General features: G+C 45.1%; 1 protein-coding gene across 1 annotated transcript in view; it reads right to left on the bottom strand.

The window, feature by feature from the left end:
- Positions 1–5,588: 5,588 nt before the first annotated feature.
- The window catches only part of WBP2NL (WBP2 N-terminal like), a 62,512-nt gene continuing 56,506 nt past the window's right edge, over positions 5,589–11,594 (bottom strand). Inside the window, exon 8 of the mRNA XM_082265798.1 lies at positions 5,589–5,882. Within this exon, the coding sequence (XP_082121924.1) occupies positions 5,835–5,882 (48 nt within the window). The 3' untranslated portion in view covers positions 5,589–5,834. The remainder of the gene's footprint in view (positions 5,883–11,594) is intronic.

The following is an 11,594-nucleotide window of genomic DNA, read 5'->3' as shown; positions in this document are numbered from 1 at the left end:
TGTTAACAAAGTTTAAAAATTTCCAATAAATTTCGTTCCACTTCATGATTGTGTCCCACTTGTTGTTGATTCTTCACAAAAAATTACAGTTTTATATCTTTATGTTTGAAGCCTGAAATGTGGCAAAAGGTTGCAAAAAGTTCAAGGGGGCCGAATACTTTTGCAAGGCACTGTATATTACGAACAAGGGGACAAGGGGGGGCAAGACTCTTGCTCTGGCTCTCAAAGGTGCTCAGGTTTCAAAAAACATACATGGTGTTCTGGATTCCCAGGGTAAACTCGTACATGACCCTAGAACAGGGGTGTCAAACTCCACTTCCATCGCGGGCCGCATCAGCATAATGGTTTCCCTCAAAGGGCCGGTTATATCTGTAAGGTTAGATGTCAAGAGCACCCCACGCCCCCTTACACCACAATGCACCCCCTTACCAGAGGGTGGATCTGGGAAGAAGTGCAGGGTCTGGAGGAGAACCAGAGAAGGGCTGGAGTCAGCTTCCGGAGTCTGCTGAATGCTGAGACCAGGGGAGGCAGAGACAAGGTGGTGTTGCGGCTGCACAGAGAGGTGGAGGATCTGCAGGAGGAGTTTTGCCCTCCTCTCTGATACGGACTGCTGAGGAGGAGGGGGGGCAAAGATGAGCCTTTGGCACTGCCACTCCAACAGTAAGGCTTGGTTAGGCATTGAACGAAACTGGACTGTATGAACTTAATAGCACACTATCTATTTTCCAGCGAGTCGCTTCCAAACACAACCTATTTTCATACCCGAGCCCGATTACTTCTTTGTCTAACAATCGAGAGTTTATGCCCGGCGTGGGGAATGCCTCCCTGCTCAGCTCCTCAAGAGATCCAAAGCGGCCTGTCCTGGCCAAAGACTGCTTTCGCAATGCTATTTTCCTCACCTTCTCTGAGCTGGGGGGGGGGGGGGGGGCAAGCAATGGGAGAAGGCATGCTTTTTCTCGCACAAATGCTCCCTCAGTACCCGCATGTAGGAAACTGCTTTTAAGGTCAGGAATCAATGGTACAGAACCCCCGTTAAACTGAAGCAGTGGTTTCCCCAACTCTCAGATGTATGCTGAAGATGTGGCGTCAGTTGTGGCACATTCCTCCATATATGGTGGGAATGTCTCGAGATACAGCGATTTTGGACAGCTGTGACTTATTGCATTAAACATATTACAGACTCAACTGTGAACTTTGATGCCCCCTCATGCCTTCCCCACATTAACAGGCTCTCCTATCGGAGGTATAAATCCTCCCTTATGAGACATCTTTTGAACGCGGCCAAAGCCTTGATCCCCCTACACTGGAATTCCAAACAAGTCCCGAGTATCTCTGACTGGATAACCAAGGATTCTTGGATCTACGAAATGGAAGAGACTGTAGCAATTAAATCTGAAAGGAATGACAAGTTCTATAAACTATGGAACCCTTGGCAGATCTTTGTTCTTTCAGAGGAATACAGGTCCTTGAAATCCCTCTGAACGATCCCCCTACTTTGACATCATTTCTTTAAATTTAAGAACCCTCTGCATTCTGTATGGCCAACCTCCCCCTTCCCTAACCCTACTACCTTACCCACCTTCCCCCCCCTTTTTTTTTTTTTCTCTTTCTAGCTACTAGTTTCTTCTCTACCATTTCCTAGCCTTTCTGTCTTTTCTTTGCTTTCTTCTCTGGTTGACCCTCCGGTCCTAAGATCTCCGTTGATGCCCGGAGGGCACATTCTTGCCCTCATGTGGGACATTATATGTTCACTGTACTATTTATACTGTAGTACTTATCACTGTTTGAAATGTTTCATCTATATTGAACTTTCTCTATTTGATAGTTTTCTTTTATCATTTATTGCTGATATATTTCTCATTGATGGCCAATTTCTCCCACAAAAAAAATCTTATTTTTGATGATGTTACTTAGTCTTCTGTGTTAATTTTTCGTTATTGTAATATCTGAAGTTGTAACTTGATTCACTCAATAAAGCACCTTTTTGTGAGAATTACCCTGCTTCCCCAGACATACCAACAGATTAGCTAAACTTGATGAGAGTCAAAGGGTACACAGAAGAAGCCAATGTGACCAACATCCTGCAGACAGGGCGCAATTACCACCAGGCTGTCTCTGCTACAAAGCTCTGACCCTGTGCGGCAAGCGTAAGGCATAATCTGTGTGGAGAGATTTGCCATTGCCACCACTAAGCATCCTGGTACTAGCTGCAGAGAGCTGCATCTCAACGACCAATCTGAAAAGAAAAAAAAACGTGCTAACAGAGCTAGGTGTGCACACCAACTGCTCCAGAGTGCTGCATCGTAAGAAACCAGCCTAAGAAAAAAGCAGTGGGAGATTCAAATATCTGTTCTAGATATTCAAGTATCTGCATAAACAGTGCCTGTCTGCCAGATACAGACATGAACAAATAAGGGTTTCCCCTTGTGGTTGTTTCAGAAACTGCTCATCTTAGAAAAATATGTTAAAAGAACATAGCAAAGCAACAAAAAATAAATAAATACTGTCCTACTCACACAGTGCCCAAATACGGCCAAATATTTTATAGTTAGTAAGTACATAAACAGAGACAAATCTCAGGTACATTAAGAGAAATAATTCCCGCCAGGAGACCTCTAAAGCCACTGACAAGTCTTCAGAGACAGGGAGACATGAACCGTCACAGTTCTGGTCCTGAGAACACTGTAAATTGGTTATAGGTTCTTCCAGGGCCTACTGGTTATTACCGTTTGATTTACTGTGACCTTTATTTGCGCATATGATGCAGCACCTATGATGAATAAATTCCACAGTGTGATAGGGGTGGGTAAAATTAGTGTGTTTATTAAATGGTAGCTGCAAGGGCATTGTACATTACCCTGGGGGAATAGGGTATAACTGAAAGGAAGTTCCTACCAGAAACAAGTTACTGCGTTTTCTTTTCCACCTGCTGGCTGGCAGTGTTCTAGGAAATGTGTCCTCTTTTCAGAGCAGGATTTTAGTTCCAGGCTGCAGCTGCTGGACATAATATGTAAACTATGTAATATAAACTTTATTTTTGAGGGGTGCCTACTTTTTACATCCTTTACACTCTCACCCACAAAATTTTTGTGTTGTCCTCCACATAAGCAGATGGGCTATGATATAGCATCATTTTCTTACAGTATCACAGTATCTTTAGGAAGTCTTGGGTAAGTAGAAATTTGGGTTTTATTTCTATATGTTTGGGAAGGGAGACTGTGAAAACAAAAAAGGCATACAGTCTAATGAGACATTTATACATTTTATACTACCCATTAAAAGGGCCAATCTGATTTTAGCCTATTGAAGTTTACTATACGTATAGGGATCTCAGATAGGCCCCACATGTCCCAATATGAAAATATTTTTTTCTATCCATTCAAAGGGAAGGGTTAGAGAACACCCCAGGCACCTCACAACTGAAGAGCGATTAAATATTGGTGCTAACCAGTAACTCCTCATTAAGCCCTCCTGGGCTCATAGTATTTAGGGTAAATATCCAAAAAGTTTCTCTATGGTATAATTGGGTGTATCTTTACCCTTCTGGTAAATGCACAGAGATGGCTTGTATGCCAAACAGTTCTATCCTCTGGTATTCTCAATATGTTAGATACTGAAATGGTGAGGCATACTATGCTTAGTAATACCTTCCTCGATAAACCTCCTATGTTCGTTACCTCTCGTTCGCATAGTGCGAATAGTAGAGATCACATAATATAAGCCACATGGACACCTTAATTGGGTACCACATGTAATAAATTGGTTTATTTTCCATTACTGTCTATGGACTCCTTTTGACCATGTCTTATAAATGTACAAGCCCTACAGTTTGGTTTTTACACTTGAAAGTGCCCCGAATGTCGAAGAGGGAGAGAATTTGTCAATTTTTGGTTGTAACCCCTTAATTTTGCTGGGTGCTATGCGGTTCTTTATATTCTTGCTCCTCCTAAACACAATGTTCAACTGGTACTAAGGAGCCAAAAGTGTGCCAAGAAAATATCTCCCACACCATTACACCACCAGCCTAAACCGTTGATACAACGCAGTGTGGATTCATGCTTTCAGGATGGATTCATGCTTTCATGTTGTTTATGCCAAATTTTGACCCTACTATCTGAATGTTGCAGCTGAAATTGAGACTCATCGGACCAGGCAACGTTTTTCCAATCTTCTATTGTCCAATTTAGGTGAGCCTGTGTGAATTGCAGCCTCAGTTTCCTGTTTGTAGCTGACAGGAGTGGCACCTGGTGTGGTCTTCTGCTGCTGTAGCCGATCTGCCTCAAGGTTTGATGTGTTGTTCGTTCAGAGATGGTATTTTGTATACCTTGGTTGTAACGAGTGGTTATTTAAGTTACTGCTTCCTTTCTATTATCTCAAACCAGTCTGCCCATTCTCCTCTGACATCAAGGCATTTTCGTCCACACAACTGCCCCTCACAGACTATTTTCTCTTTTTCGGACCATTCTCTATAAACCCTAGAGATGGTTGTGCATAAAATCCCAGTAAATGAGCAGCTTTTTAAATACTCAGACCAGCCCGTCTGGTACCAACAATCATGCCATGTTTATAGTCACTTAAATCCCATTTCTTCCCCAGTCTGATGCTCAGTTTGAACTTTAGCAAGTCATCTTCACTACATCTAGATGCCAAAATGCACAGAGTTGCTGCCATGTGATTGGCTCATTAGCAATTTGTGTTACCAAGCAATTGAACAGGTGTACCTAATAAAGTGGCCGGATAGTGTATATACATATATACACACTCACACATACTCGCAAACATTCACATACTGCCCAAGATCATTTAGCATGTTAGAGGGTGCAAAACACAATAACATATTTCTGACAGAGCTTTATTTTACAGATTAATACAAGTACAAAACAGTTTCAATCCACCCCATTGGTTATGTGAAAAATGCTTTCCTTCTATTCTGCTTTGCTGTGCTTTGACTAAACAAATGACATTTTCAGAAACTGTGTAACCTGTAATTAACAGTCTTATTTAAAATACTAATAATATTACTTTTTCTACAAAATACTTGGATTGGATAGGTAAACACAAAATAGGTGTATATACATTTGTTATATATAGAATATATTTATATATGTATACTAGATCAGTGAAGTGGTTTAGATTCAGCCCTTGAAAAAAAATCAATATTCACTGCAAATAGAGGTTGCTATAGGTAGTTACTCACTGGTGAATACAAGTGATGTTTGCTACAGGAAATCCAGCAACAGGTAACAAATGTGCAATGCAGAAAACAACAAAAAAACATCTATGTCCATAACATTTCCGCCTACTCGACTTTTATTAAAAGGTAACTTTAAATATGTACAAACACATACTCCTGGGTTGGAAGAAAGCTAAAATGCTTTCTAAAACGTAAACTCTGTGCATACAGATCTTTGTGGCAGACATAAAACAGCAGGACATGTCCATAGCACTGCTCTCATATTACAGCTTTCCTTCCCTTCACTCTGATGGAGAATGGTTTTTACACGTTTCCCAAAGTAGGCTGACATGCTATATACACTTTTCTAATTAAAATCACTTCAAACAGTACATCCGGGGAAAAGAAGAAAAAAAAAAAAACATTTTCTCTGACATCTTATCTTGCAAAACACTGGATGTGGGTAGAGTTTTTAAGGTTTCAAATCACAGTATGGTATCGATGACTAGCCTCTCTGCAAAAAACTTTGCTGATTTCTACCAGTTAGTAATGTCTTAGGAATGCCAACAGCGTGACTGCTGTTATAAAGTATTGAAAACAGAGATATCTAAATAAAGAAATAGAAGAGTCCACATGTTATCAGGCTCAGGACTATGTTCCACTAGTTTGTCTTCTTGTCATCTGTAGGTGCATATGGAGGGGGTCGTTCCTAAAGGGAAAAAAATAGAAAATTATTGACAAGATTTAAGGCAATTGCATACAAATATATGCAAGTGTGAATGTCTGTCCAGGTTGCACCTATCTGTATGAGTAGTTTCCATCAGCCAGCTGGAACAACAAAACAGCTTTTAAATATAAAATGAACAATTGTGTAGCAGTTTGTTGAGCCAAAAAGGAAAAAAAAAAAAAAAAGTACATTCGTAATTCAAAAAGTGTATGGGTGTTAAATTAAGTAATGTGGTGTATAAATCACAAAATATTGGTAAGTGAAGCAGATCCATGCAAAAACATTCTCAGTCAGAACTGCTTGCGATTATTCTCATGATTCACCATTCTAGTGTGATTTTTTTTTTTTTTTCAAAAAGGAAAATGTTTTTTATATAACTTAGAATTTCCTTAAACTGACAACAGCAAAAAAAAACTCCTCCTAAAACCCACTAGTTCTGGGGTTTTTTTTCCAGCCAGAAAACGCCCCTGCCAAAAAACACAAATAACAGCCTATGTCTGCATGGACACATAGGACAACATGCTAGGGAGTTTACTGGCTGCAGAAAAAAAATTGGATTTTTGACACACCGTAAACTCCATTTCTCTGATGTTCATTGACGGACACAGCTCCTTATCTTCTTGATCATTGGGTTATACTGCCCCCTACAGGAGCAGGACACTAGGCAGGAAAAAGCTTGACTATGCCTATAGTGCAGTCCCAGGGGGTATACTCCCACTCCGCTATAGGCACTCCGTTTTGTTACAAGCAGTGTCAGAAGAAAGCCAACTTCACAGAGGGGTGGGTGCTGTGTCCGTCAATGAACATCAGAGAAATGGATTTTTCAGTAAGTCAAAAGTCCTGTTTTCTCTTTCGTTCATTGACGGACACAGCTCCTTATCTTCTTGACCATTGGTATGTCCCAAAGCAGTGTCAAACATGAGGGGTGGAAACAGCAAGAAAAAATTCGAAAGGCTAAACCGTAGCCAACCAGGTAACATGGCGCTCAACCATAAAACAACTGGAGCTCGCCAGAAAAAAACAATACACCCGCAAAGCGGGCGAGGTCCTCTAAACAGCAGCCTGCAAAACCTTGTGGCAAAAAGAAGCATCCACAGATACCAACACATCTACTTTATAAAACCTTGTGAAAGTGTGCACAGACTACTAGGTGGCCGCCTTGAAAACCTGCATCACTGACGCCTGAATACGGAAGGCCCAGGAGGCACTAAGTGCCCTGAGTAGAGTGCTCCCTAACAGGAGGAACCTGACCCCTAATTGAATAGGCCTGAATCACTGTTTGTCTGATCCATCTGGAAATGGTCACAGCAGAAGCGGCCAACCCTTTCTGAGGTCCATCTGAGAGTACAAATACTGAGTCTGACTTCCTAAAAGACTCCGTAGCTGCCAGGTACACCCTGTTTGCCCGAACCACATCCAGCGAATCCAAGGCAATTTCCTTAGGATGTTTAGGCCTGGGGCATAGGGAAGGCAACACAATGTCGTCACTCAAATGGAAATCAGACGACCTTTGGAAGGAACGACAGACAGGGACGAAGAACCACCTTATCTCTAAACCACCAGGTAAGGTGAACGACAAGACAACGCCGCCAGTTCCGACACCCTATGCGCAGAATAGCCAACAAAAAGGCAGACTTCTGGGAAAACGTAAGCAGGGGAACCTCCCAAATATTTTTCTGGAGAACTGACAACACCAAATTGAGGTGCTGCGGCGAAAATGGAGACCGCACTGAAGGAGCCAAGTGTCAAACTCCCTGGATAAAGGTACACACCAAGGAATGCGTGGCCAATGGACATTGAAAAAAAAACACCAAGGCCAAAACCTGGCCCTTGATGGTAGTCAAGGCCAGGCGCTGTTCAACCCCTCATTGGAGAAAAAAAAGGGGAACCCTAAGAGACTCACACCACGCAATGTACATCTTACAAGTACAATTGCAGATCTTCCTAGAGGTCAATTTTATAGCCTTTAACAGCATAGGAATCGCCGATTCAGACAAACCTCTATCCTTCAGCACCTGGCTTTCAAAAGCCATTAAAGCCAGCAACTGTAAAGCAGGATGGAAGATTAACCCTTGTGACAGCAGACCTTCCCTGAGTGGAAGTCTCCAAGGAGCATCGGCGACAAGTTGTACCAGATCGGCGGACCAAGATTGCCGAGGCCAGTCTGAAGCCACTAGAATGCGTCTGTGGAATCGGCCAGAGGATCCCAAGACCGTGCCACAAACCTCTGTACCTTCCTAGAAAAGTGTACAGCAGAGGACTGGAACAAAGCGGTCTGCCCACCTTAGAACCCTGGTTACTTCCCGAGCCGCCAGGACATTTCTTGTGCCCCCTTTGACATAGACCACAGCTGTGGCATTGTCCGACTGAATTTGCACCGGACAACCCTGAAGATGAACTGTCCAATGATCCAGACAAGTCTGATCGCTCAGAGTTCCAGTACATTAATCGGCAGTCGGGACTCTTCCAGAGTTCCAGAAACCAGACCCCCTGAGCACAATCTGTGCCGAGGACGCCTACCCACCCAGACAGGCTGGCATCCGTGGTAATAACCGTCCAGTACAGGGGGAAAAGGATTTTTCCCTGTCGAAAAGTGCCGGAAAACTAAGCCACCTCTAGAGACCATGGATTCTTGTCCCATTTCACCAGAATCTCTTTTTGCAGAGATCTCTAGTGGAACTGTGCAAACAGAACTGCCTCAAAAGGCAGACACCATGAGGCCCAGCACCCGCATGCAAGCCCGGAGGGATGACCGTCTGCTGGACAACAGAAGCGGAATTGCCTCCGGCAATGTCTGGGTTTTTTTTCAGAGGAAGAAACATTCTGGCTGAGGCCGAGTCCAGAGTCAGACCCAGATATTCCAGTTTTGTGAATTGAACCAGATTAGACTTCTAAAGGTTCAGAATACAACAGAACTCCCTCAGAGTTCGCAGAGTAATCTCCAAGTTGTCCATAAGAGCAGTCGGAGGCTTCGCTCGCAGAAGAAGATCGTTCAGGTACCCCAGTACCGTGATCCCCCGCTGACGCAACAATGCTAGCACTGGGGCCAACATTTTTGTGAGGACCCAAGGAGCAGAGGCGAGAACAAAGGGTAACCCCACAATTGATAATGCTCCTCGCCCATGGCAACGTGAAGGAAGCGCTGGTGACTGCCACATATTGGAATGTGAAGGTAGGCGTCCTTGATATCAATAGAAGCAAGAAAATCCCCCTGATGTAGGGACACCACTACCATGCGAATAGACTCCATTCTGAACTTTTGTACCTGTACAAAGCAGTTTAGCGCCTTGAGGTCCACAATTAGATGTACCTTGCCTTCCTTCCTGGAAACTGTAGAGAGGTTTGAGTAAAACCCCTGAAAACGTTGTGAATTTGAAACGCCCCTTGAAGTAACAAGTCTTGCACTGCCCCAAAGAGACACTGTAAGCAATCTGGGGAAAAGTGCAGGTTAGAAAGGGGGAGACACTTTCTGAGAGGATAAGACCAAAACTCGATCTTGTAGTCAGACAGAATGACTTTGTGGACTCACTTGCTTTGTACCAGGGAGGTCCATGGATCTGGAAACATCCCCCCACCTCAGATACGGGTGAGGGCGCCCCTTCATGCACAGGAATCCTTGTCCGCAGGTCTGGAAGAGCCTGCTCGTGGCTTTCCAGACCAGGTCCCCTTGAAACCTCAGCAGGAGGCCCTGAAGGGCTTTGGTTCCTTATCTTGAGAATCTGAGGAACGAAAAGCCCTCTTATGAGCCAAGAAGAATGGTCCACATCTACAACGGGGCTCCTTGCCCTTGGTAGCCTGTGGAAGAAGAGTACTCTTTCCCCCCCCCCCCCCCCGTGAGACCCTTAATGATGTCATCCAAGGAAGCTCCAAACAGGCGATTCCCTACAAGGGGGAGATCAGATAAGGCCTCTTAGAAGTCTGGTCCACAGACCAGCATTTCAGACAGATAATACGCCGAAGGACCACTGCTAATACAGACAGCCTAGAATCAAAGGAGCCGCATCCAAAGAGGCATCACAGATAAACTGTAGCCCCTGGACCAACGGATCTGCCAGCTCCGCAAAGGCAGGGGGAAATTACATAGTTAGTCAGGTTGAAAAAAAGTCCATCTGGCTCAACCAATTAAAAAACAGTAAAGAAAACACAACCATACAATCCCATATACACAATCCTCTACCTGCAGTTGATCCAGAAGAAGTTGTTTCCCCTCCAGGTCCCAGTGTAAAAGTTTAGCCCACTCGGTCATTTTTTTCGACAGCAGGGCAAAAGTAAATACCAGCCTAAATGCCAAACCAGCCACAGTGAACATATGGCGGGCCAGAGCCTCTGCCCTTCCTATCAGCTGGATCTTTAAAAGCCAGGGACTCCTCAACTGGAATTAAAGTAGCTTTATTTAACCTGGAAACCAGCGAGTCCCTACAGTTGGGACCGTCCACTTTTTAAGCAGGGAATCCTCATAAGGATACCACATAGCAAAAGGCTTAGGGACCACAAGAGTGTGTTTTGGACAACCCCACTGTTTTGTGACGTTGTCAAAGTAAGAGGAAAAGGGGAACACCCTCGCCACTTTGGAGGGCCTGTGCGTGCCAAAAGGGACTGGAGCCTCCGATGAAGCATAAGCTGCATCCTCCATTTTTTGAAGTTTCACGCACTGACGCAATCAGTGCATCCACCAGCGCCTTTTTTATTAGCGGCTAGAGGAGCAGAGGAATCATCCTCACTATCTGAGCAATCAAGGTGCGTGGATGCAGACCCAGTAGGTTGACTTGCGTCAGTGGTGGCCAAAACAGATTCAGGATCTGATGGGACAGATAAGGCAGGGGAGGGCAGGGGGAGCTTTATACTAAGCTCACCCGGAAAACAATCTGGGGAGGGCTGCCGACTGCGATCCCGCAAAGGAGCCCTGATAGTCCCGCAGCTCTAAAAAGGGGCAGGTGCCCTACACAATAGCGGCATGGCTGCCATCAAAAAACAAGACGCCCCCACAGCACCACCCCCTCCAAGGGAGGCGCCAAGCTGGCCGCAGGGCCTAGTAGGCCGCAAGTCACTATCTACATTTTTATGAAGGCCCAGTTGCAAGTGCATGGATCCCAGCCAGGCAAATGGCCAAGAGAAAGAGTGGGGGGCTTCAGCTTACCTCACTGGGGCTGCTCCCCAACGGAGGCGCTCGACTTGGCCTCAGCCTAAATTTTTGTGGATGCCCAGCCGATTGGGTGCTAGCCACAGTGGAGCCAACCACCCTGGGGCAGCGGAGGGGAGGGCGGATGCCCAAATGGAGGGGAGTGGCTTTAGCCACCCTCACTGGGGCCGCTAGTGGAGGAAAATTTTAGAGGGGCTGGGGGAAAGGAAAGGGAACCCAAGGGTCCCACCGTCCCAGGAAAGCCCACGTCCACCCCAAAACCTTCAGGGGACGAGGGGGGGGGGGCTACTTACCATACTAGGAACAGGGTGGGCACTGCTCCTGACAGACCACCGCTCCATCGAAATGGGGGGCTGTTGGCCAGGAGGAACGCTGCGACTCAAGCCGAGGCCAGGTCGTATGCGCCCTCACGAGACATTTAACTCACAGGCCAGCCCCCGTCCAGTGGGGCTATGTCATGGCTGACCTAGCGCGGAGCTGAGGCCTGTGTGCGCTTGCTGGCCAGACTGAGGGGGTCCCTCTGGATCTAGATTATCCAGTCCATTGCCCAGTTC

Source organism: Pelophylax lessonae (genome assembly GCF_965119305.1).
Source record: "Pelophylax lessonae genome assembly, chromosome: 8".
NCBI lineage: Eukaryota > Metazoa > Chordata > Amphibia > Anura > Ranidae > Pelophylax > Pelophylax lessonae.
This window is presented reverse-complemented; position numbering and strand designations above follow the sequence as displayed.